General features: G+C 47.0%; 2 protein-coding genes across 5 annotated transcripts; one reads left to right on the top strand and one right to left on the bottom strand.

The window, feature by feature from the left end:
• The first annotated feature begins 15,215 nt into the window (after nucleotides 1-15,215).
• Nucleotides 15,216-20,632, top strand: MANEAL (mannosidase endo-alpha like). The gene is made up of 4 exons (XM_082422134.1): nucleotides 15,216-15,905; nucleotides 17,111-17,220; nucleotides 18,339-18,415; nucleotides 19,544-20,632. Exons 1-4 carry the CDS (start codon nucleotides 15,353-15,355, stop codon nucleotides 20,178-20,180), a joined length of 1,377 nt encoding a protein of 458 aa, XP_082278260.1. The 5' UTR covers nucleotides 15,216-15,352; the 3' UTR covers nucleotides 20,181-20,632.
• On the bottom strand, nucleotides 18,723-26,146 carry YRDC (yrdC N6-threonylcarbamoyltransferase domain containing). 4 transcript variants are annotated; one of them, XR_014252779.1, is made up of 6 exons: nucleotides 25,709-26,145; nucleotides 25,049-25,163; nucleotides 24,807-24,926; nucleotides 23,101-23,243; nucleotides 19,782-19,912; nucleotides 18,723-19,570 (listed from the first exon to the last, which is right to left on the bottom strand). XR_014252779.1 is itself a non-coding variant. In XM_082422416.1 (5 exons), the coding sequence occupies exons 1-5, from the start codon at nucleotides 26,098-26,100 to the stop codon at nucleotides 22,728-22,730; spliced, it is 840 nt and encodes a 279-aa protein (XP_082278542.1). In that variant the 5' UTR covers nucleotides 26,101-26,144; the 3' UTR covers nucleotides 22,395-22,727. The 4 variants fall into 4 exon arrangements, 1 of the variants encoding a protein (XP_082278542.1); XR_014252777.1 differs by lacking the exon at nucleotides 18,723-19,570 and having other exon boundaries at nucleotides 19,807-19,912; nucleotides 23,101-23,317; nucleotides 25,709-26,146; XR_014252778.1 differs by lacking the exons at nucleotides 18,723-19,570; nucleotides 19,782-19,912 and adding an exon at nucleotides 22,395-22,797 and having other exon boundaries at nucleotides 23,101-23,317; nucleotides 25,709-26,146.
• Between the last annotated feature and the right edge of the window lie 6 nt (nucleotides 26,147-26,152).

Genomic DNA, 26,152 nt, shown 5'->3' with positions numbered 1-26,152 from the left:
AATGAGGTAGATCTGTGTAGAACAGCAAGATTTTGCACTGGGATTGCGGTAGAGTGCTAGGTAATCTCCAAACCTGGATATTCTACAAAGGAATGCAATTGCAATCCTAGGACTGAAAAATACAATAATGTATTTAACACAATAAATGGACCTAACATCAGACTAGACACAGCTCATTTTAGGATTAAGGAGCTGGAAGATAGATCAGTATATAATATCCATACTGAAGTATTCAGAGAAAGAAAAGAATGAAAAATATAAAGAAGAGAGGGATAGACGTATGGGACATGATGAAAATGCCTAAATACAAAAAATTAGAGTCCTAGAAAGATAGGAGAGAGAAAATGGGAAAGAAGCAATATTTGACAATAGAGTAGTTAAAAATTTTCTAAGATTGGTGAAAGACATATACTCAATCCCAAGCAGGATAAATGCAAAGAAAATCACACCTAAGCACTTCATGGGAAAACTGCTGAAAACGAAAAACAAAGAAAAAGTGTTAAAAGCAATTAGGAAAAAAAGATATATTACCTCCAAAAGAGCAACATTAAGACTAACAACAGACTCAACAATATAAATGATAAAATCCAGAAGATGATGGAATGTTATCTTTAAAGTGTGGAAAGAAAATAACAGTTAATCTAAAATTCTATACCCAGTGAAAATATCATTCAAAAATGAAAGAAAAATACATAAGTTTTCAGACAGTCAAAATCTGAAAAAAGTTATTCATCCACAGACCCACACTAAAAGAAATACTAGAGGGAATTTTTCATGCAGAATGAAAATAAGCTCAAAAGGAAGTATCAATATGAGGAAGGAATGAAGAACAATGGAAAGGGTAACTATATAGGTAAAAATAAGTGAACAACGACCATATAAAGCAACAATGTCTAGTGGAGCTTTAAACATATGGAGAATTAAAACACACCACAAAAATGGCACATGGTGTGGGAGCAGATAAATGGAATTAAAATATTTTAAGATTCTTGTATTGTTCAGGAAGTGGTAAAAGAATTAATTTATATTAAAATGTAACAAGTCAAGGATGCATGCTGTAATCACCATGGCGATCATGGAAAAATAGTTTAAAATATATATATAATTATATATATATATTTTAAACTATTTTTTATTTATATATATATATAAAATAAGTGAATGCAGAGAAATATGGAATAATAAAAACAATCCAAAAAAGGTTTAAAAGAAGAGAGAAAAAAGGAACATAGAACCTGTGGGAGAAATAGAAAACAAATACTAGTATGATATTTTGAAACTCAAAAGTATAAGTGCCTCTTTTAAATATAAGTGGACTAAATACCTCTATTAAAAAACAAAGATTGTTAGATCGTTTATTTTTATTTATTTATTTTTAAAATAAATTTATTTATTTATTTATTTTTCACTGCATTGGCTCTTCGTTGCTGTGCGTGGGCTTTCTCTAGTTGTGGCAAGTGGGGTCTACTCTTTGTTGCAGTGCAGGCTTCTCATTGCAGTGGCTTCTCTTTGTTGCAGAGCACGGACTCTAGGCTCGCGGGCTCTAGAGCACAGGGTCAGTAGTTGTGGCACACTGGCTTAGTTGCTCTGTGGCATGTGGAATCTTCCCAGACCAGGGCTCAAACCCATGTCCCCTGCATTGGCAGGAGGATTCTTAACCACTGCACAACCAGGGAAGCCCCAGATTGGTTTGTTTGTTTGTTTGTTTAAATTTATTTATTTTTGGCTGTGTTGGGTCTTCGTTGCTGTGCACGGGCTCTCTAGTTGCGGCAAGCAGGGGCTACTCTTTGTTACGGTGCACAGGCTTCTCATTGTGGTGGCTGCTCTTGTTGCATAGCACGGGCTCTAGGTGCACAGGTTTCAGTAGTTGTGGCTCTCGGGCTCTAGAGCGCAGGCTCAGTAGTTGTGGCTCACAGGCTTAGTTGCTCCACAGTATGTGGGATCTTCCCAGACCAGGGCTCGAACCCGTGTGCCCTGCATTGGCAGGCAGATTTTTAACCACTGTGCCACCAGGGAAGCCCCCCAGATTGGTTTTTAAAAAGCAACTCATTACGGCTTTAAAAAAATCTGAAATATAAGGATACAGGTATGTTAAAGGTTGTAAAAGACATACTATACAAACTAACTAAAAGAAAATAAGTGAAGCTAAACGAATATAATACAAATTAGACTTTAAGGCAAGAAGCATCACTACATACTGCATAATGAATAAAATGCCAATAAACTAGGAAGAAAAAAATACTAAATTTGTATGTAACTAATAAAATAGCCTCAAAGTATGTAAAAGCACATCATACACACCACACCTCCAGGTCTGCAGTATAAAGGGCGCGAACCAAGAGTCCTGGGAATCAGGGAAAAGAGAATTTGTGCGGAGGAATGAATGTGGAAGACAGAGTACATCCAGGGATATGAACACAGCCGAAGAGTATCCATGTAATTAACTGCCAGCTGTTGCAACAAACAAACCTCCAAATTTCAGGGATTTAATTCAACAAATTTATTTCTAGCTTTCATTACATGTCTGGTAAGGTAGGGACCCTACTTATTCACAGTCCTCAAGGAAAGAGGCTGACAGAGGCTTTGACACCTTGAGCTGGCACCATCGGGAACATGTGACAGAGAAAGAGGGGGATGGATGAGACACACAAACTCTTAACTACCTCAGCTCTGACATAACACAAGTCATGTCTGCTCACAGATCCTTGGCTAGATCCAGTCACATAGCCCCATTCTAACTGCAAGTGTTACCAAGTCCAAGCTCGTACTGCTCGCCACACAACAGGCCAAGAAATTGTTGGGGTGAGGAATAGCAACTTTATTTGGAAAGTCAGCAGATTGAGAAGATGGGGGACTAGTGCCCCCAAAGAACCATCTTCCCTGAGTTAGAATTCAGGCTTCTTTTCTACTAAAAGGGTAGGGTGTAAAGTCCTGTTTCCGGCCAGTCTCTGGAGCGGATGTGTTAATTTCTTCCTTCCTGCAGCCATTCACAGGTGGGCCTGGTCAGGATGTTTCCTGTGAGCTAAACAAAGGTATTTTAGCTTAACACTCATTACCTGGGGGGCAGGGCTCCCAGAGATGGGCCATTATGTATAATTTAAGCTTATAGACAACATCCCTTTTAGTGATTAAGTTATAGTACTCATTTATCTTATATTTAAAAGTTTGTACTTTTGACTGCCTTCATCCAATTCCCCCTCCCCTGACATCTGCCTCTGGTAACCACAAATCTGATCTCTTTTTCTATGAGTTTGTCTGTTTGTTTTTGAAGTATAATTGACCTATAACATTCCATTAGTTCCCACTGTACAACATAGTGATTTGATATTTCTATACATTTCAAAATGATCACCACAGTGATAAGTCTAGTTATGACATGGCACCTTCCAAAGATATTACATAATTATTGACTATTCCCCACACTGTACCTTTCATACCCGTGACTCATTTATTTTGTAACTGGAAGTTTGTACCTCTTAATCTCCCTCACCTATTTCTCTCCTCCCACTGCTCTCTCCTTTAAAAAAAAAAAAAGTCTTTTGCTTGCTCTCTTTTCCTCTTTCCTCCTGGGGTCAAATGGTCTTTGTTCCTTCTTATTATAGCATAGCTGCTGCATTTTCCTCTTTGTAGACAGAAGGCTCACCTCAGCCTACTCATAGTATCTGCCCCTTACAATTCTGGTCTGCCCATGACATTGGCTTGCCATAGTGTCTACTGGCTTCTGCTGTGGCCCTGACTCTGCATTGACCTTTCAACTTACCTTCCCAGAGCTAATTTTGGCAAATTCTTGGTGGAAGAATCTAATTGCCTAGCTTAAGTCAAATGTCTGTTACTGGTCCAAAAAGCTGTGGTCAGGGGAACAGCGTCATATGGTATAAAGGTGGTCACTTACGCAGGAGGGTGTGAGTGAGAAGGCACCCCAATTCATGTCTTTTAGTTCATTCCATTGCATCAAACTGGACAGCAGCAAATGGAGGTGACTATCCTCGCCAGAAGCCTCCACCTGCCCTGGTAGCTGCTCTGGTCATTGCGGCATTATACAAAAACCCCATGAAGACACGCAGCTTATTTGCCTTGTTCGTTGTTGTATCTTCAGTAGCTAGAGCTATGCCTGGCACATAGCATGCACTCAACAAATATGTATTGAATGAATGAATGGGACTTTAATAACATGATTCAGTATTGCCTCCAAACTCCCTTTCCTAGAAATTAAATATCGCAGGGAAGTCAATTACTTTCCCTCTGAACTACAAAATCTGATTGTAGATTTCACCGCTCCCTTTTCTCAGGGTTAAGGGTTGGGCTGAAGTGGAAGCATGATGGGAAGAGGTATGTACGAGTGTGTGTGGGGAGAGTTGGTGAGGATAATTACTCTATTGGGTGGATTGGGTTGAAATAAAAATCTGGAGGGAGGGGTGAGAAGTAGGAGCAGAAAGGCCAGGGGAAAATGTACCATTTTTCTGTCTTGGTGGAAACCGGAGTGATCTCTAATTATCATAGCTTGTTCTTATGACATCTCTCAGGTAAAATGAACCCGTCCTGAACCTTCAGCCCATGTCCTGCTTCATGTTATAATAATAATGCTTGCTGCTGGTTCTTTGCCAAACATGTATTAAATGCCTTGTTCTGTTTAATCCTTACTACAAATGTATTAGATGGCTCTTGCCTTATATTTCCTTCTTCCCTTCCCATCCAAGGTTATAAAAAGGTTATTTACATTTACTTATCCATTTAATTTGTTTAAATTCACTTTCATTTTTAACCAAAGTGATATTGTATGTAGTATTAAATGTCAAATAGTACTATAAGGCTTATTATAAAAATAGAAAGTCCTTGCCTTTCCCCTCGCCCCATCCCTGAGTTTCATCCCCCAGAGCCAACTGCTTTCAACAATTTTGGTTGTATCTCCTGGTATTACCTCACATTCACTGAAGATGGTACTGAGTCTGGCACAAGGTGGACCCTTTGTAAGCGGGGTTCTTTCTTGCTCTCACTCTGCTCTACAAGCCTAGGGCTATGGTCAGTTGGGGTGTGATGTGGTCACTAATATATACAAAGCAGTTCATAAACAATTCAGCTAACATTTACTAGCTCAGGAGACAGAATTGCACAACGATTAAGAGCACAGGCAGACATAGGCTCAAATTCTAGCCCACTCTCTTTCTACCTCTCTAAGCCTTTGTTTCTTCACCTGTAAAATGGGGAAAGACAATACTCATGACACAAGATTGATACAAAGATAAGGGTGTGGGTGTGGAAAATCAAGTACCCTAAAACATGGCTTCTGATCCATTCCATCAGACAGAGAAACCATGTCTGGGGAAGGTCTTGAAAGACAGGTGAACTTGAACAAGAAGGAAAAAGAAAGACTATTACAGAAAAGAGAAGAATTGAAGTGCAGACTTAAAGGCAGAGATGAAGATAGTGTGTCTGAGGAATAGTGAAATTCGACTGATGTAACTTGAATGTTGGGTTCTTTTTAGGTGTAAGAGGTCATGTCAGATAGGCAGCTGAGGAAAGCCCTGCCAGGGTAGACCCACAGAGTATTAGTGTAGGGTGGGCAGGCAGGAATAAGTCAGCGTGCAAGGAGCACTTGTTGGTGAGCAGCAGGCAAACTGGAGTGCATTCAGGCAAGGGGCAGACTCAGGTATGATGTAACCAAGCTTTGCCTGGTACTCCAGAGACCTGATTGAGAGTTCTCAGAGAAGTAGCTTAATTTGAGCCTCATAAGATAGAGTTATGCTAGATGGTCTTTAAGAGCTCTTTCAGTCCTAATGTTCTATAATTTCTATCTTGTAGTATTTATATAGTGACAGTGGAAATATAGAAAAAGAGAAAGAATTTAAGTGTTTTGCAAATAGTATCAATATGACTTCGTCACCATTTGGACACTGAGAATAAAAACGTGTACCAAGAGTGACTAAAGTTTGAATATGGGTGCTTGAGAGGTTGGAGTGCCCTTCAGTGGGGAAGTGGGTAGTGGAAGTGACTGTAAAACATGCAAAGGAAAATTCTAGTAGATGTATGAAGAATAGACCAGGCATGTTCCTGTCTCTAGGACTTTGAACTTGATATTACCTCTGCCTGGAACTCTCTTCCTCCAAATGTCTGCATGGTTTCCTTTATGTCTCCCTTCAGGTCACCCTCGCAGTGAGGTCTTCCCTGACCAACCAACTAAAAATTACAAACCTTCCCCACCCTGGCACTCCCTCTCCCCTACTCCTGCTTTGCTTTTCTCTATAGCATTGATCATCACCTGGCCACTCCATTTTATTCATTGACTGATGGACATCCTAATATGGAAACTCTGTAGAAACAGTATTCAAAGGATATCATTGTGTTGGAGAGTTTAGGGAAAACAAACAATAAAGATACAGAAAACAAAATGGTGAAAAAAAAGGGGGAATTGTTAACTCCTGGAGAAACAAAAATTGAACAAAAAAGGAAGTGTGATCATGGTTCACACTTGGCCCAATAGTGAAAAATATTATAGAAAATATTGTATCCACTAGGGATTTAACCTAAAATAATAATACTGCCACATGGGGGCACTGAAAGAGGAAACTTGTGAGAGGGATGTAAATCAGGATATCTATCAATTTCAGTCATTCCTAGAGATACCTGTCCTGGGTGTCTTCCTGCTCATATCGGGGGCAGACTGCCTTTTGGACTTCCACAGCTGTCATCCTGGGGCTCCCTGGAGCTTTGCTTCTGTTGGATTTCCTTTTTACAAGATCCCAAGTTTCCCCTCACTTTTTTTAGTTACCCCCTCATTATATCCTTTGGTGGCTTCCTCTCTTCTTTCTGATTTTGTTCGCCCTTCTCTGAATGGCCTTGGCAAGGGATTGGCTTAGGCATGAGCCTATGACACACAATTCTGGTCAATGAGAAATGTTGGGACATTGCCTGGGAGCTTCTCAAAGAGTTTCTCTTACTCTTTAAAAGGATTATAAGACAGCCATTTCCTCCTCTGCATCTGAATATTGTTACGTGGGCATGTGATGCTTGGAACTGCTTCCATCCTTTTTCAACCATGAGGAGAAAGCCAAAGAAACCACAGACAGATGATCTGATGCCCCAATGTCTTTGAACCACTAGATTAACCATCCCTAAATCTTGCCTACCTAAAGACTCCTCAAGGGATTTCCTGGAAGCCCAGTGGTTAACTGCAGGGGGCTTCCACTGCAGGGCACACAGGTTCAGTCCCTGGTTGGGGAACCAAGATCCTGCATGTTGTGTGGCCAAAAGCAAAGAAAGTGGAGTAATAAGCCCACTATATTTTAAATCCCCAAATGTGGTCTGAGACCATCAGAATCAGCACCACCTGAGATCTTATTAGAAACGCAGAATCTTGGGCCTCACCCTTGACCTACTGAATCAGCATCTGCATTTTAAGCCTACTGAATCCAGAATCCAGAATCTGGATTGATATGTTCGTTAAAGTTTGTGGAGCACTGCTTTAAGACATCTTTAGCTATTTCCCTTCTTATTTGCAGCCAAACACATTCTAACTGATAGAGTGGAGGAAGCAGACCTCTTTCAAGCCACGTGTCACACCTCCTTGGCCCACTTTGATTTCAGCAGGAGCTTCTGCGGTAAGCAGAATTCTAAGCATGTCCCCATCCCCACGGTCCCTGTCCTCTGGCTGTTCTAACACCAATCTAGTTAGTGCTGTGAAGGGATTTTGAAGATGGGATTAAGGTTACTAATCAGCTAACCTTAAAATAGGGAAATTATCCTGGAATATCCAACTGGGCCTAATGTGTCACTTGAGACCTTAAATTTTTTTTAATTTTATTTATTTATTTTGGCTGCGTTGGGTCTTCGTTGCTGCGCGTGGGCTTTCTCTAGTTGTGGCGAGCAGGGACAACTCTTCATTGTGGTGCATAGGCTTCTCCTTGCAGTGGCTTCTCTTGTTGTGGAGCACGGGCTCTAGGCACGTGGGCTTCAGCAGTTGTGGTGCACGGGCTTAGTTGTTCCGCAGCATGTGGGATCTTCCTGGACCAGGGATCGAACCCGTGTCCGCTACATTGGCAGGCAGATTCTTAACCACTGCACCACCATGGAAGTCCCTTGAGATCTTAAAAGTAGAAGAGGGAGGTGGGAGATGAGCCAGAAGAGGAAGTCTGAGAGAGTCTAAGTGTGAGAAGGGCTGGACCTGATATTGCTGGCTTTGAAGATGGAGGAAGGGGGCCACAAGCCAAGACATGCAGCCATCCTGTAGGTGAGAAAGATCCCCAACTGATGGTCAACAAGAAAACAGGGACTTCAGTCCTACAGTTGCATAGAACTTGAATTCTGCCAATGATCCAGGACATGGATTCATTCCTAACGCTTCCACAAAGGAGCATAGTCCTGCCAATGCTTTTGTTTTGGTCTTGTGTGACTCTAAGCAGAGAACCAGCTGAGTCACACTTGTGCCCAGAATTTTGACTTCCAGCAACTGTGTGATAATATATTTCTGTGCTGTTTTAAGCTGCTAAATTTGTGGCAATTTTTTATAACAGCACAGTCAGGGTAGACAGTTCTGTGCAAGCCTAAACTTACTTCTCACTGGCAGCAGCCCACTTCAAACATACAATGTGTCTTTCTGTCTTAATGCCTGCCTCAGGACCTCCTCTGATATCAGGGAGCCCACTTGGCACAAAGGAGACCAGAAGTATGAGGAAGTTATCAGCCCTAGAGAAAACACTCACCCAGCAGATCTGGGACCAGTAGATAATTGCTTTAGTCTTAACCTCTTAATTCTAAATGGTATCTTATTTTGTTTTATTTTTTTCTTTTGGCTGCACTGCACAGCACATGTGGGATCTTAGTTCCCCAACCAGAGATCGAACCCACACCCCCTGCAGTGGAAGCACAGAGTCTTAACCGCTGGACCGCCAGGGAAGTTCCTTGAACCTCTTAATTCTGGGAGGCATTTGTACACTTCTCAGAAATCCTGATGGAACAAAGGCCCCATTATCTACAGCAGTGATGCCGAAACCTGGTCTCCGTGCGACAGCACTGAATTGAATATGGGAGGCAGAGTTTTGGGTGAAGCAGAAAAAAAAAAAATAGCTTTATTGGCAAAGCTTTATTGCTTTGCCAGGCAAAGGGGGCCACAGCGGGCTAATGCCCTCAAAACTGTGTGTCCCGACCTGGAGAGAGTAGTGAGGAGTTTTATTGTAAATGGTTCAAAGAGGAGGGCGTGATCAGCTCGTGGACATCCTTCTGATTGCTTGGTGGTGAAGTAACTGGGAGTCAGCATCATCAGCCTTCGGGTTCCAACAGATCTGGGGTCTACGCGCTTGTGGGCAGCATACAGTTAACTTCTCCCACCTGATGGGGGTGTTCAGTTTCTGCAAAACAGCTCAGAGATATTGTTATGTGTATCCCTTGAGGGGGAACCAAGACCCTGCCCCAAGGCTGCACTCTTGTTTTTTAAAATTATTTATTTATTTATTTATTTGGCTGCACCGGGTCTTCGCTGGGGCATGTGGGATCTAGTTCCCCGACCAGGGATCGAACCCTGGTCCCCTGCATTGAGAGTGTGGAGTCTTAGCTACTGGGCCACAGGGAAGTCCTGCACTATTGTTTCCTGACTCTTCCTTCCTTGTCTCCGCATCCCCTCCTTTCCCTGATTAGGACCTGTTTGAACCTGCCCTTTGGAACTCAGGGAAGGTCGTGGGGGCTGAATGAAGCCTATTTCCTGCAAACAAGAAACGGGGGACACAGAAAGGCTTTTGTGCCCAGGAGCGCCACAGGGTCCTGCTCGGTTTCAGCAGTAACCTCCATCATGCATCATTAGTTTGGCTTTTCTTTCTTTCTTGTCTCATTCTTTTCAGGTCCTCACTCTTGCTTCCTAGAATTACCTCTTAAATGACCTCCCTGCTCCCAAGTCGTTTTCTCAATCTCTGCTTGAGATTGACAGGTGTACAAGTTAACAAAGGGAAACCTAAGTAAAATAGAGTCAGAAGACCAGAAGGTGGAGCTCTCCTGCATGTACCACTTTGCATCAATACAGATCCCAACAGGAAGAGAGGGTACCTTGCTTCTCCAATAGGAAGTGACACTACTTAATTATATTGCCAGCTGGAAGAATACAGATTTTTCTCCTTGCCTGGCAACAATTCAGCCAATAAGAGACTAGCACAACTCAGCCAATGAAAAGCCACTATACTTCAAACTCACAGTATCCTCCAATAGATTTTTTTGCCCCTCCCAACTTTCCCCTCTCTATAAAGTTTCCTCTCCTTTGTTTTACCAAGACTTGCATGTGGTTCCCCAAATAGTTGTTTGTCCCAAATTGCAATTCTTTGCTGCTCTTGGATAAAACCTGTTTTGCTGGTAAAACAACTGGCTGTTTCAGTGTTTTAGGTTAACATGGGCAACCAATAAAGTCTTCTCCATGAGCTCATCTTGCTTAGAATAAAATTGTAACTTATTAGATTATTTCAGGGTTTCACACTGAAACCAGGCCTCGAGGAAAACAAATCAGGAACTCCATACCACTAAGTTCTTCTCTTTTTCCTTCTCTTTTAATGGCATTGCCTTTTGAGAGAAAGATTGAATCTATCCTCAGCACCAGAGAGAAAAATCCCGAAGAAGGATTGTAATCGAGGACTCTTGGGTCAGTGTCCATCACTGATACAATGGGAAACAAAGCGCTATTGTCAGTTCACCTTGGGTCAGAGTTCTAGCCCTGGGTCAAACCATTAGGGATGGGTGGTAGTGTCAAGGACTCCAGGCATGGCCAGTGGGGACCACCACTGTGTTGCAAAGCAGTCCCAGAAATAGTGGAATAATTGAGAGCTGGGGAACCTTCCCACTAGTTATCTAAGACCACACTACCCACCCCCAATTCTCTTACTTCCTCTTTAATGATTCTTTCTCAGTTTACTTCACGTGTTCTTCCTCTGCTCAACCCATAAATGCTGGTGTTCCTGAAAGTTCCATCCTTATTCTTTTTCTTTTATTCATTCCCAGAGTCATCTGATTCTATGGTAGACATTATGGTCTTCTTCCCAACATTTAACTCAATGCAAAAATTTAATCTAATCCAGTCATGGTCATTCCATTCCCCCTTGGCAAAAATCTGTGTGTTGAACAGGCCTAAATCATATTAGACCAATGTGATTCAAGGAAATGCTTGCTTAGGACTTCTGTAAGGCAGCTATGCTCACCACTATACCACCAATGCCGCTTAGGACTTCTGGGAAAGAGAAATCAGTTTTACCGTTGTCTGTTGGATGGCAATAGGAAGCATGCAGCCTCAGCTACCTGTGGCAGTCATTTTGTGTTTTGAGTGGAGCCAGTTTTGGTGTGAAGTCAATGATGGGGACAGCAGAGCAGTGAGATGGAAGCATCCCAGGTCCCTAAAGACATTGTTGAACCAGGGCATCTACCCACTCTGCCCTCCCATTGGATTTCCTGCACTGTGAGATACGGTTCCACATTGTGTAAGCCAGTCTGAATCAGGTGTTTGCTATTGCAGCTGAAAGCATTCTACTTAATTCACACTTTTTTTTTCTTTTTTATTTAAATTTATTTTTTATTGAAGTATGGTTGAATTACAATGTTGTGTTAATTACTGCAGTATGGCAAAGTGATTCAGTTATACATATATATACATTCTTTTTCATATTCTTTTCCATTATGGTTTATCACAGGATATTGAATATAGTTCCCTGTGCTATACACTAGGGCCTTGTTTATTCATTCTATATATACCAGTTTGTTTCTGCTAATCCCAAACTCCCAATCCAACCCTCTCCCACCCCCCTCCCCCTTGGCAACCACCAGTCTATTCTCTGTGTCCCTGATTATGTTTCTGTTTCATAGACAGGTTCCTTTGTAACATATTTTAGATTCCACATATAAGTGATATCATATGGTATTTGTCTTTCTCTTTCTGACTTACTTCACTTAGTATGATAATCTCTAGTTGTATCCATGTTGCTGCAAATGGCATTATTTTGTTCTTATTTATAGCTGAGTAGTATTCCATTGTATATATGTAGCACATCTTCTTTATGCATTCATCTGTTGATGGACATTTAGGTGGTTTCCATGTCTTAGCTATTGTAAATAGTGCTGCTATGAACATAGGGGTACATGTATCTTCTTTTTTTAAAAAAATATTTATTTATTTACTTGGTTTGCGCTGGGTCTTAGTTGCAGCAGGAAGGCTCCTTAGTTGTGGCACGCAGGCTCCTTAGTTGTGGCCTGCACACTCTTAGTTGCGGCATGCCTGTGGGCTCTAGTTCCCTAGGCAGGGATGCAACCCGGACCCCCTGCATTGGGAGCATGGAGTCATAACCACTGTGCCACCAGGGAAGTCCCAGAGGGTACATGTATCTTCTTGAATTACAGTTTTGTCTGGATATATGCCCAGGAATGGGATTGCTAGATCATATGGTAATTCGATTTTTAGTTTTCTGAGGAATCGCCATACTGTTTTCCACAGTGGCTGCACCAACTTAAATTCCCACTAACAGTGTAGGAGGGTTCCCTTTTCTCCACTCTCTTCAGAATCTGGTATTTGTAGACTTTTTAATGACAGCCATTCTGACTGGTGTGAGATGATGCCTCATTGTAGTTGTTTTTTTTTTTTAATAGGTTATTTTATTTTATTTATTTATTTAAATTAATTAATTAATTCATTTATTTATTTATTTTTGGCTGCATTGTGTCTTCGTTGCTGCATGCGGGCTTTCTCTAGTTGCGGCGAGCGGGGGCTACTCTTCGTTGTGGTGCGCAGGCTTCTCATTGAGGTGGCTTCTCTTGTTGCAGAGCACGGGCTCTAGGCGCACGAGCTCAGTAGTTGTGGCTCTCGGGCTCTAGAGCGCAGGCTCAGTAGTTGTGGCGCACGGGCTTAGTTGCTCCGCGGCATGTGGGATCTTCCTGGACCAGGGCTCGAACCCATGTCTCCTGCATTGGCAGACGGATTCTTAACCACTGCGCCACCAGGGAAGCTCCTCTCATTGTAGTTTTGATTTGCATTTCTCTAATATTAATTCACACTTTATGCTGTGAAATAAAATTCATATTTTATGGCAAGACCAGAAAAATTTAAACATAAAAAATTTTATGTGCCCTTTGGCCTCCTCTCTCCCCACACTGTGCATTGTATAACTGCTTCATGCATCGACCAAACTTTCCCCATCAGCAGAAATACCTGCTCAACTATAAAGAGCAACATTCTCCTAGCATCAATAAGGCAACTCCTTAAAGATAACATTCTTATTTTTTAAAATTCTTTTCCACTACGGTTTATTACAGGATATTGAATATAGTTCCCTGTGCTATACACTAGGACCTGTTGTTTTTCTATATTATATATAGTAGTTTGCACCTGCTAATCCCAAACTCCTAATTTATCGCCCCCCTCCCCCTGCTACCCCCTTTGGTAACCATAAGTCTGTTCTCTATGTCTGTGAGTCTGTTTCTGTTTTGTAAATAAGTTCATTTGTATCATATTTTAGATTCCACATATAAGTGATACCATATGGTATTTGTCTTTCTCTGTCTGACTTACTTCACTTAGTAGGATAATCTCTAGGTCCAACCATGTGGCTGCAAATGGCATTTTTCAATCTTTTTTATGGCTGGGTAGTATTCTGTTGTCTGTATACACCACATCTTCTTTATCCACTCATCTGTCGATGGACATTTAGGTTGCTTCCATGTCTTGACTATTGTAAATAGTGCTGCTGTGAACATTGGGGTGCATGTGTCTTTTCGAATTAGAGTTTTCTCCAGATATATGCCCAGGAGTGGGATTGCAGGATAATATGGTAGTTCTATTTTCAGTTTTTTTAAGGAAACTCCACACTGTTTTCCATAGTGGCTGCACCAATTTACATTCCCACCAACAGTGCTAGTAGAGTTTTCCCCACTTTCTCCAGCATTTGGATAACATTCCTTCTTGCTAAGGGATCACATGGGGCTTTGATCTGGATTCTGTAAACAGTCAATAATACGTCATTTAATGTATAGCCCTCTGTCTCAAAAAACTTATATAACTGTGCCTTGACTTTTAATGGGCAAAACAGCTCTCAGAGCTTTCTGAGATGCTCTTCCCAGGTTATAATCCTCAAATATGGCTCGAATAATATTTTCCATTTCTGTCTTAGATCGACTGGTTAATTTTTCGTCGACACTCCCATGAATTCTCTTGAATGTACTTTCCTGGGCTCCAAACCTACCCACATTTCCCAACCTTGCTCCTCCTCTTCCTGGGTTTCCGACAATTCATTTACTTAAGAAATGAGAATCTGGCGCCTACCAGTGTGCCAAGCCCTGTTTTAGACACTGCAGATATAGTGGCTGATGAAACAGAATTGTTGTCTTCATGGACCAGAGAAGGAGGCAGACGATAAACAAAACTTTTTCTTAATGAGTCAAATAATGAGTAACGCAGAGTAGGAACTTAAATCAGTGTTGAGTGAAAAACTTAACATTGTCTATAGAATATCACATCAGAGTCTTTCACTCCACAAGCAACCCTGGGCACTGAGTGTCACATACTGTTTTCCAAGCCCTTGGAATCTAAAAAGGTAAAGGTAACCCAGCGCCTGCTCTCTGGAGCTCAGCGTCCAGAAGGAACTTCGAGCAAGTGTTGAGTGCTAATTTTGTTAGGCCCTGTAAAAAGTGCTTCATGGTAGCCATCTTATTTAGTCCTCACTGACTATAGGAGGTTGTCCAAGGACAGAGAGCTTGGGACAACCGGCCCGAGAGTGGGCAGGCTGAACAGTGACAAGAGCTCTGGAGAGGAGGCAGTCCTGATATTTGGACTTAGGCCCAGTCCCTGTGACCTTGCGCAAGTCACGGTCTCCCTCGTCCTCCCACTCTAGCCAGTGTCTGTAGTGTCTGACTCCTAGCGGGGAAGGAGGTCGTTGGAGAGAGGGACAACCACAGACACTGCTTTCTTCCCCACCCTGCCCTATGCTCCCACGCCCTCCAGCGCCACCGCCCGGACCTTCTTCTCCTGGGTTGCTGGAGGAGGGCATTCCCTTTCCCCCAGCGGGCTCCTTCACCGCTGCCCCAGGCTAGAAGGCGACAGATCCTCCGCGAGCCACGCGCCTTGACTTTGGCCCCTGCTCCTTTGGCCCGGGATCTCGTAGCTCTCCCCGTCCACTCCCCCCGCGGCTCGCGACCACTTGGTCTGCGCCGCCTGCATTCTCTGTGTGTCGGGCCCGCCCGCACTGCGGGGGAGAGGCCGGGAGCCGCCCACGCTGCGCTCGGCGCTCGGAGTCGCCGTCTCCCTGGGAAGCGCGCGGGTTGCGCGACGCGCGGGAGCCGGGCGGGCAGCCATGGCGCGGCGCGCCGGGAGGTAGCCGGGCGGGACGCGGAGAGCGCGGGGGCCGCCATGGCCCGGCGGCGGCGCCGCGCCTGCATCGCGCTGTTCTTGGTGCTGCTCTTCGCCTTCGGCACTCTCATGGGCCTGCGCACGCTCAAGGCTCCGGACGGACTCCCGGCGCTGGGCCCCGGCCTGGAGCTGGCGCCCTTTGAGCGACGCCCCGAGGGTGGCCCCGCGCCGGCCGCCCGGGCCCCGGCCGCCCCCGCCGCGCCGCCGCCGCCGCCGCCGCCTCCGCCCCGCACCGCGGGCCCGGGCAGCTCCCTGGGGCCGGCCCCAGCGGAGGCCGAGCCCGCCCCCGGGCAGAGTCTGCGCGTCTACTCGGACCTGCACGCCTTCTACTACTCGTGGTACGGGAGCCCGCGGCGCGAGGGCCACTACATTCACTGGGACCACGTCATGGTGCCGCACTGGGACCCCAAGATCTCGGCCAGCTACCCCCGCGGCCGCCACAGCCCCCCCGAAGACTTGGGCTCCAGCTTCTACCCGGAGCTGGGGCCCTACAGCTCCCGGGACCCCGACGTGCTGCGGGAGCACATGACCCAGCTGAAGGAAGCCGCCATCGGTGAGCTCCCCCCTCCCCCGTCGCTGGGCCCCCAACCTCGCCTTTCTTCGTTCCCACACCTCAACTTCCACTGCTCCTATCACGGGGCCTTTGGTCCCACTCACTCGTCAGCCTGGCTTCTACCTCTTCTCTTCTAGAACTCTCATCCCGTGCTCACCAGGAGACCCCGCCCCCATCTTCTAGTTTTCAGACTCCTCCACCTCTGCCTTCTGACCCCTTACCATTGCAGGGCCCTTTCCTAGAGCAGAGCTGCTGGGAGGGCCAGTGGAAGGCGTTTGCACCAGGGCTGTCCCAGGTAGGGACAGCGAGGAGAGGAGGGCAGTCTATTGGGCTTCTCGGTTTGGGTAAGTGAGGCCTGGGTACCCTGGCACCGCAGGAGTCTGGGGTTCAGAGCAGTAGTGCCTGGGATGGCCTCTGCTTTCACACTAGGCACAGGGTAGGGCAGCAGCCTTTCCTGAGTTTGCTGGCTGCAGAAAGGAAAGTTTTTCTACGTTGTATGATGGACCCTGCTCTATTTGCAGTAAGGGGCCTGGGAGCTTTTCAAGTACTCTGCTTGAAAAGAAGCCCCTCTGTCGGCAGGCTGGGGTGGGGAGGCTGACTTATTTCAGATTTTGTCACTGAATTCTGCTGGATTTTACAGTACATTTCAATTTCTCCGGAAATGGTTAATGAGTGGGGGGAAAATCGAATGCCAGAGACAGTGGTGGGAAGTATTCACAGATAAATAGCACAGAGGCCATCCCTCAAGATTCTACCATCTAGAGCGGCAGACAGTTGAGTCAAATGTTATTTCCCACGGGAAGGGTAAAATGACCTCTGCTCAGGGCTCCTCTCCCCGAGGGACCTCAGAGGTGCTCCTCTCCTCCAGAGACAGGACTGTGCCTTCCGGGTGGGTGTGTCATTGTCCACCCGTTTCCCTTTGTTTAACTACTTGCTAATGCAGGCCAGAGGCTGCTGAGGCTCTCCGGCTCCTTCCTGGCCTGGCACGTTAGGGTTCCTGCAGTCACTGGGCTTCAGCACCGCGGGCGTGGACAGCTCCAGGACTCACAGCTCAGGGATCTGATCTGCAAGAAGAGAACCTGGCAGGAGTCTCCCTCAAGGTTTCATTCAGAAACCATTCTGCAGTTGGAGATGGTTTGTGAGGAAGGAAATCTCTGTTGTGGGGTACTGTGTGTCTCTGAAGTAGCCTCTGTGTTGTGTCTCAGGCGTCCTGGTCCTGTCCTGGTACCCACCTGGCATGGCTGATGATAATGGGGAACCCTCAGATGACCTGGTGCCCACCATTCTGGACACTGCCCATCAGTACAACATCCAGGTGAGTCTCCAAGAAGATGTCAAATGCTCTCTGGCCGATTCTGGAGATGTCCCCTCCTCCGCCCACAGGGATAGTGCCTCTAACCAAAGTTCCTGGCGTTAGCCCAGGTATGCAAATATGTAGCAAGTGTGGTGTTGGGGGTAGGGGTCTAATAAATAGTGACTATGTCACTTTTTTTTTTTGAATTTTATTTATTTTTTATAGAGCAGGTTCTTCTTAGTTATCTATTTTATACATATTAGTGTATATATGTCAATCCCAATCTCCCAATTCATCCCACCACCACCCCCTCCCCCACTTTACCCCCTTGGTGTCCATACGTTTGTTCTCTACATCTGTGTCTCTCTTTCTGCCCTGCAAACCGGTTCATCTGTACCATTTCTCTAGGTGCCTATGTCACTCTTATTTTTTGAGTTCTGAAAAAGAATTTTGGGAAAAATAAATATAGGATAAATGGGAGACTAAATTAATATCACAGTGATAGAGGTTAGGTTGGAGACCCTGATCCTGGAGAGAGGGCAGGCAAGGGCCAAATGGGCCCACAAACTGAACTCCAGCCTCAACTCCCTAGTGGGAGGCAGTGCTGGGCCTCAAGGAGTAAAGCACAACACGTGCTCTCATCAGGCAGGCTGTCTTTCAAGAGGAATGATGGAGCTGGCCAGTTAATTTCCCCACGTGTACCAATCAAGTAAGTCATTGCCCTTACCTGTGTGTGGCAAAAGAAGAAAAACGATGAAGAGGAGCCCCACTCCTGTTCCTGAGCCCATCACTGGCACATTAAATAGATCATGGCACGTTTTCCTATGGACACTTCTTCCCATAGTTTCAGGCAGCTAGTGCCGATTACTGGGAGCTGGCACGTAAGTTGAAACCTATTGGCCAGCCTGCAACAGCCCATCAGAATGATTCCCAGAGGCCCTGCTGTGGGAGGTGGGAAAACTCAACCCTGTTTTTTGGGCCCCGAGGGCAGTGGTTGCTTTTATTTACACTGTGCCCACGACTCCCAGGTCTCTCCTGAACTCAGCCTCTTCTCCAGGCCATAGTTGAAGCACGAGCCTTATAGGTTGTGGCCCCTGGACAGATACTCACCTGACCAATATCTCCTCTGTTTGTGGCAGGTGGCCTTCCACATCCAACCCTATAAGGGCCGAGACGACATCACTCTGCATGACAACATCAAGTACATCATTGACACGTAAGGCTGCTCTGGGACCTGGATTTTGGTGGGGATCAAAATGGGGGTAGGGCTAGAAGGCTTGGAGGCGCAGGTCAAGAGACAAAAGGGCAGAATGCCCGTGTCCCCAGCATCTAAAAAGAGTAAAAGAGTACTGGGCTTGGAGACAGCAACCTGGGTTTGAATTCTGGTTCTGCGGCCTCCATTCTGTGATCAGAGGCAGGCCTCTTAACCTTTGAATCTTGTGAGAGTTACGTGAGCTACTATATGTGGAAAGTGGCTTGCAAATGGCTTATATCATTCATAAAATGCATATATCATTCATTCATTCATTCACAAAATATTTATTGAGTGCCTTCAGGTGTCCAGGCACTGTCCTAAGTCCCAGTTGTACAGCAGTGGGTAGGGCTAGCACAGTTTACATCCTAGGGTGGGCGTGCAGTGAGCAGATAGTGGTTATAGATGACAAATCAAATAGCGATCCATACTATGAAGAAGTAATAACAGAATAAAGCAGGGTGTTAAGAGTGTGCCCAAGAAACAACTTTAGAATGGGTGGTCCAGTGAGCTTCTCTGAGATGACATGTAAGCCTGCACCTAAAGGAAGAGTCAGCTCTGCAGAGATCTGGGGCAGGCAGAAAACTCCAGGCAGAGGGCTGTCAGATCCAAAGGCCGTCTGATGGGACAAGCTTGACAGCAGCCGTTGTAGCCGGAGTGAAGCGATAGATGGGGTAATAGCAGGAATGGCGGTGGGCAGGGCCAGATCAAGTAGGTGGGGCCTTGCTGGTCTCGGTAAGGAGCAGTCAGATCTGATTTACACTTTAAAAAGAGACTGGGTTATAGGGAGGTGGAAGTGGGAGCCTGGAGACCAGTTAGGTGGCTGTCGGTACAGTCCAGACAGAAGATGGTGGTGGCTTGGCCTGGGGCAGGGAAGTGACGCTTAAATAGAGGAATGACAAGGCTCGGGGGAGGGTGGGAGGGAACTGGGTTCTTGCTTAGAGGCATGATGAGTCCAACTGTGGAGGCCAACTGGATTCAAAATCGTGCTTGGACATCAGGAAAGATCTCATTCATGGCCAGCCCTCCGGCTGTGCTGGCTTCTTTTCTCTTAGGCTGCTGGCTCAGCCTTTTCTTCCTCCTGCTCCTCAGGTATGGCTCCCATGGTGCATTTTACCGCTATAAGAACAGCATGGGTAAGAGCCTCCCACTCTTTTATATCTATGACTCCTACCTGACATCGCCTGAGGCCTGGGCCCACCTCCTGACACCGAACGGGCCCCACTCAATCCGCAACACCCCCTACGATGGGGTCTTCATAGCGCTGCTGGTGGAGGAGGGCCACACCCATGACATCCTGGCCGCCGGATTTGATGGCATGTACACCTACTTTGCCTCCAATGGTTTCTCCTTCGGCTCCTCCCATCAGAACTGGAAGGCTGTGAAGAACTTTTGCGATGCCAACAACCTCATGTTCATTCCCAGCGTGGGGCCTGGCTACATTGACACCAGCATCCGGCCCTGGAACAACCACAATACGCGGAACAGGGTCAACGGCAAGTACTATGAGACGGCCCTGCAGGCAGCCCTGACCGTGAGGCCCGAGATCGTCTCCATCACCTCTTTCAATGAGTGGCACGAGGGCACCCAGATTGAGAAGGCCATTCCCAAGAAGACGCCGACTCGGCTGTATTTGGACTACCTGCCTCATCAGCCCAGCCTGTACCTAGAGCTGACGCGCCGCTGGGCGGAGCACTTCATCAAAGAGAAGGAGCAGTGGCTGATGTGAGGGGCCTGCAGGCAGGGGCGGGAGGTGCTGACGTCCCAGCCTCACTGGAAGATGTCACCACGTGGGGCTCGGCTGAGGTTGTGGGCACTCGCTCCCAAGTCAGCGCCTGGGTGCTTCTGGGCCCATCAAGTCAGGGCCCGTGGAGAACAGAGCTAGTTTCTGAGGCAGGTGGGTGCCAGGGTGTCCTGCAGGGACAGGAAACTAGGCGGTGTTCCAGAGAGGGAACCCCAGGGGCTGGCAGGTGGCTGGGCTTAGCCCAAGGCAGCTCCACATCCTCAGAACACTTTAAAACAATCCCTTCTAGCTTGGAACTCGGCTGGTTGGTGTTCTGGAGTCGCCAAGTCACTGGTCTTAGAAGGGTGTCAGGGCTCCGGGCTAGCATGCACCCTGCTCTCTGCCAACCGGCGTCCTCTCCAGGCCTCCTTCCCACATCATCTGTCTTCCCCAAGTTAGGGAACCACATTTAAGACTTTCTAAAAGGGAAAATTCTCGGTTTAAGCTCTTCCCAGTAGATTCCCGAACCCAATTATCAGGAAATAATCCTGAGCATTCACACATTCATTCAACACATACTCAGCGAGCACCTTACCGCGTGCCAGGTGCTGGGGGAAAACTTGACCAGGAATGGCTCCTGTCTTCCTAAGCTTACAGGAGCCAGCTTTCCTCATTTGGTGTGGCCTTGTAGCTAGTGCCTAAGCACAGCTATAAGTTTTTCCTTTTTGCTGTTTTTGCCCAGTGCTGGGAGTTCAGTTCCTTTTTCCTCGAAGAAAATACCTCTGCGCCTCAGAGCCTCCGTTTTCCTAGATGAACATTTAGCTCCAGGGGGAGGACCAGGACACCCCCCTCCCTTTAGCTGCCTGAATTGAATGAGACCCACTCACTAGAGCCGTTTTCACTGCTACTGTGATTTGTATTAAAAATGACATGTTGTTCCTATTCTCAAATCAGCTTTCCTTTTGATCCCTTCAGGACCACAAACTCTTGACTCCTCAGATTCCGTGACAAATTGACATATGGGATGGGCTGGCTACAGTGTTAGCACAACGAAGAGTCGTTTGCTTAAGAAATTAGTTTCAACAAGATTTCTAGAGGGAATATTTAACAAACCAGTGATTATTTACAAATAAACTAATATGCTAATTGCAGGGACTCTCAAAGCAGGCCCTGGGACACCCTCTTGGCAAAATTCTTAGGATCTACTTGAAAATATGTGCATTGGAAACGACGGTATTGAGAAGTTTATGGGCTCAAGACTGAATCCTAGTTCTGAGAACTGGGGTGTGAGGGGAGAGGGGAGGAAGTGAGCCCTACTGGTCACCACAAGGACTCTCAGCTCCAGTTAGGTAACAGGTACTAAACCCCACCAATGGATGGGGCAGGCCTGGTCCCCTTGCTGTCACTCAGTTGGGGAAACCAAGGCAGGCAGGGACAGGTGAAAAGGGCTAGATGGTGACCTGGAATAATTTACAAGGGAGTGACACTGAGGCTTCAGTTCACATATGCAAATTTTTAAAAACACTAGAAGTATGGCCAGACCCGGGGGGCAGGGGCAGTAATTCTCACACACTGCTGATGGCAATGCAACTTGATTCAGTCCTTTTGAAGGCTGACCTCTATCAAGAGCCAAAAAAATGTCCATACACTTGGACCCAGTAATCCTACCCCAAGGAAATAATTCAAAAGAAGAAAAATAAAACATTTACAAAGGTGTTTAACAGCATTTTTTTCTATTAAAGAAAAAACAAAGTTCAAATGCCCAACAGTTAAGTATGTTTTTAACACTTGTATACATATGAATAAAGATAAAGGCCGCTGAGTAGACACTGGATTTAAACAAAGGTGTTGTAGGTATAATTCATTATAATTTATATTATGAATAAATAAGAAAAAAGTGGCTGAACAGGACAGTAGAGATTTATTTTCCAATATTCCTTAATTTGGACCCCCTCCCACCCCTGTGCCAGCTGAGCTTACTTCCCACCATTAGACCAAAATGATGACTCTCCGCCAGGCAGTTACAGCAAAGAACCAGCCCCCTGGTTCAGAGGAAGCAGTCGATGGCTCTACAGTTTTTATTTTTATCCTAAACTGGTTCCAGCTTCAGAAGCACAAAACTCATGCATTTGGTCACTTGAGACTTTTGAAAAGCACCAACCAATGTGTTAGCTGATTTGGACCTTAAGTGCCACTACCCACCAGAGAAGAAGCTCTTACTAGATTCCAAATCTGTTATTTATTTTTCAAAGATCAAAAAAAGAAAAAACTTACCAGAACAAGGCCATCCTTGGAATGCTCTTAAAACCTCTATTCAGCTTTTGGCTCATATATGAAATTATAAATAAATACAACCTCCCCAACCAGGTGTGAGGTTTAACCAGCAGCTTCTGAGTCCTGGTCTATAGTGTTCAGAAAGAAACTTTGCCTTAAAAGGTCAGACCAGTTAACACTGTAGCCCCAGCGGCCTCTGCCAATGAGGCCTTGCCAGCCACCAGCAGTCGGACACATAGTGTCCAGCACCAGTCCTTGGGCCCTCCCTCCTCCGGAGTTTCACAAGCAGGATCCACGTAAGGGGAGCAGCCCATACTTCTGGAGGATGGCCGAAGTACTTTCTAGGGCACTGGGGAGGAAATGGAGGACAGTTAGGGTTTGACTTCTCAAAGCCCCAAGCCCACCAGATTCTGGAGATCAGGGACCTCTAAACTCTTCGATCATACTATGCTCTATTCATCAAACCCTTGATGAATCCTTTTGAATCCTGAAAAAGCCAGCAAACACTAGCAAATTTAGTTCCACTCCACCCACCACATCTCCAAACCTGCCCGCTCCCCTCAGGGCAAGATGGGAGTAACAACCTTTTTTTTTTTTTGCATCTCCCAACCTGCCTCAAATGCTATCCCTGTGCCACAGCAAAGAGACTCACCAACCCGGACGAACGATGCCAAACTCTCCAGGCACAGACAAGTCAACCACAGTTGAGCCTAGTCGACACTCAGGGCTCTGGCCGTCCCCAATTGGTCCCCCATCAATGACCAAGGACAAGCGAGGCCAGAGGTCCTGAAATTCCTGAGAAGAGGGAGAGGAAGAGCATGGACACCACCTCTGGCATCTGCAATGATGTCATACCGCACACAGGGCACCTAAGACAGAAATCACACAGCTCTAAAACAGCAGGCATCTTCCTCTAAGCAGGGGAAGGAATCTCATTTAGTTAGGGTCAGCTGTGGCAAGGACACTGCATTTGCACCTAGGACACCACATCCTACGAGGTTTGGTGCCCCCCCCCAGGTTAGCATCCCACGTTAACACCTATTAGAGCTTAAAGAAAATCTTGCCGTGCCCAGAGGAAATGCCACACGTCGCTTCAGTTCGGGAGGGAGAAGTACAGTGACTGGAACCCTCGGTGGGAGTTCAAAGACATGGGCTCTAGCCTCGACTTTCCACCAAAACTGTGTGTGACAATGCAAGTTACTTTCCCCAGGGCTGTAAATAAAAGGGCTGGACTAGATGGTCACTAAGGAAGGGTCCTTCCAGCTCTACCACTCTCACCCTGAATCTCAGCAGAACCCTGGATCAGGGCAGGAGAAACAGGGGGGACTCTGCAACTGCACGCCACTGGCGCTCAATCCTTGGGCTATGGAAAGGAGTTCCGCTTCACAACTGCGGACTGAACTGTTAACTGAGCCAGAGCACCACTCTCCACCCTCGCCCCGCATGAAGGCACTGCAGTGGCAGTTAGGCCTGGGAATTTGGGATGGGGGATCATAAATACCAGTTACTGTGCTGGACAGGTAAACTGTTTGCCGAAAAGGTAAGAATCCCCATCCCCAATGCCTAGGATACAGCCACCAGGATCAAGTAAAGCCTGAGAGTAAGAAGGGGTGCTGGGCTCTCACTTTCCAAAGCCCCTGAACCCACTCTCTAGATCTGGATATGGAATCACTTTACTATGAAAGTAAAATCACTTTGCTATGTTCTGCATTTAAGACCAGTAAGGAGAAGTGTGCTCAGTCAAATTTCTTTGTGTCCTCATTCATTCTAAGCTTCTCAGCCAAGACAGGATTAGGACGATCCTTTCTTTCTTTTTTTTGGCCACACTGTGCGGCTTGCAGGATCTTAGTTCCCCGACTATTGAACCTGGGCCCTCGGCAATGAAAGCACGGAATCCTAACCACTGGATGGCCAGGGAATTCCCGTGGGTGATCCTTTCTTTGACCTGGCTTGTGGCAGAGGTAAGAGAACAGGACCAGGAGTCCCTGGGATAAGTGATTTAACTTTTCAGAGTCTTAACTTTCTTTACAGCAAGTTGTGAAGACTTATCACCCAACTGTATTCCTCAACGACTGCTACCCCAACAGAATGAGAAAAAAACGTACTTATGATGTCTCTTATTGTTAAAAAGACAGTAGGAAAACAACACCAATTCTCCCCCTCGCCTCTCAAACTTTAAAATAAACCTTTTCCAAGATCATTCTGTATTCCCCCACCCCGGCCACCTGGGCAGACTTCCCACCATCAGACCAAAAGGGCGGCTCCCCTGCCAGGCAATTTCAGTGAACCATCAGCCCCTCTGGTTCACAGGAAACTGTGGCCTGGTGACATTTCCGGGGGGAGGACTGAGTAACTCACCTCAACATTCAGAGAGCTGGCCTGGGAGCTGAGGTTGGCGCTGGTGAGAGCAAGAGGTCCCCCAAACACCTGGGCCAAGTCCTGCATGAAGGCGTGGTCAGGAATCCGGATGCCTACAAGCTATGAGGCAAAGAGAAAGGGGATCATCAGAAAGGTTGAAGGGGTGGGGGATGGCTCTGGCCTGGATCCTAGCAAAAACCGAATGGCAGGAGTCTGGGGACACAAGAGAAAATCCGACTCACAGGAGTGAAGGGGTTCAGGTCCTTGTTGAGCTCCTCCGAGCGTTCCATCACCAGGGTCACTGGTCCTGGCAGCAGGTCATTCAGGAGCCCCTCAGGTACTCTCACACGGCAGTACCTGGGAAACAGAGGGGGCACAAATCCAACCAAATTAAAGGCACTGCTGGTCCTATTCCAGACTCCAGGCAGATCTAGGAAAGGTGACCCGAGGGACCACAATGGGATCCACCTGTCTTCCCTCTTCACCCCCAAGAGCTTGAGCAGAAGACAGGGCTGCAGAGGGCCGCCCCAGGCTTGGACCCGCAGGCTACAACAGCTGCACCGCTTTCACGCTCCGTGTTTTACTTTCTTCAAGGCACTCCCTACCAAATTAAGCTATCGTGTTCCCCCTCTTTTATCTTAAACCGTGGGCGTCCCCCTCCCCGCCCATTATGACAAAAACGCGAGAAGAGTAGGGACCCCGCCTGCCTCGTTCATCGCTGCGCCCCCATCTCGTTCAAGGCCTGGCAGACGTTAAGCGCTCCATACACGTTTCCAGTTCCGGATTCCCGGGTGAGCCTGGAAAAGCCCCTCCCGCTCTCCGCGCCTCAGTCTCCCAAGCCTGTCACCGGAAACCCCTCCCGCGGTGCCGCCCCCAACAGGGCCGGGTCGGGGCGTCCTCACCTGTAGACGTCGGCCACGCGGCCCAGGCACACGGCCAGCGGCTTGGTCTCGCTGCGGCCCTTGACGCGGTACACGACGCCCAGTGCCTCCGAGCAGCTCGCCGAGCAGGCCAGGCCGTACAGCGTATCGGTGGGGACGGCCACCACGGCGCCGGCGCGCAGCTCGGCCACGGCGGCCCGCAGCGCCTCGGTCCAGCCGGCGCGCTCCGGGTTTGCGGCCCGCACGGCCCCGCTCCCCGGGAGCCGGAACAGCCGGGCCCCCGGCGCCGCCGGAGCGGGGCTCGGCGGACGGAGAAGGCGCCCGCTCCGGGTGGAGCCCGCCGGACCCTCGCTCAACCCCATGCTGGCAGCCACCGCGGCCCTCAGCCCCGTGCACGAACGCGCCGGAGACATCCGCCCAGGCCTGCTTCCGGGAGGAAGTGACGCGCCCAGTCATCTTCCGGTC

Source organism: Balaenoptera physalus (assembly GCF_965194825.1).
Source record: "Balaenoptera physalus genome assembly, chromosome: 1".
Classification (NCBI taxonomy): domain Eukaryota; kingdom Metazoa; phylum Chordata; class Mammalia; order Artiodactyla; family Balaenopteridae; genus Balaenoptera; species Balaenoptera physalus.
Note: the sequence above shows the minus strand (reverse complement) of the source record. Positions and strands in the feature narration are given on the sequence as shown.

Excerpts from the sequence above, each read along its gene's own strand:
- MANEAL (XM_082422134.1), top strand. The coding sequence starts at position 15,353 with ATGGCCCGGCGGCGGCGCCGCGCCTGCATCGCGCTGTTCTTGGTGCTG. Across the intron at positions 15,906-17,110 it reads GCTGAAGGAAGCCGCCATCG|GCGTCCTGGTCCTGTCCTGG; the intron begins GTGAGCTCCCCC and ends GTTGTGTCTCAG. Across the intron at positions 18,416-19,543 it reads ATCAAGTACATCATTGACAC|GTATGGCTCCCATGGTGCAT; the intron begins GTAAGGCTGCTC and ends CCTGCTCCTCAG.
- YRDC (XM_082422416.1), bottom strand. The coding sequence starts at position 26,100 with ATGTCTCCGGCGCGTTCGTGCACGGGGCTGAGGGCCGCGGTGGCTGCC. Across the intron at positions 24,927-25,048 it reads ACCTGAACCCCTTCACTCCT|CTTGTAGGCATCCGGATTCC; the intron begins GTGAGTCGGATT and ends TTTGCCTCATAG. Across the intron at positions 23,244-24,806 it reads CCAGCTCTCTGAATGTTGAG|GAATTTCAGGACCTCTGGCC; the intron begins GTGAGTTACTCA and ends CCCTCTTCTCAG.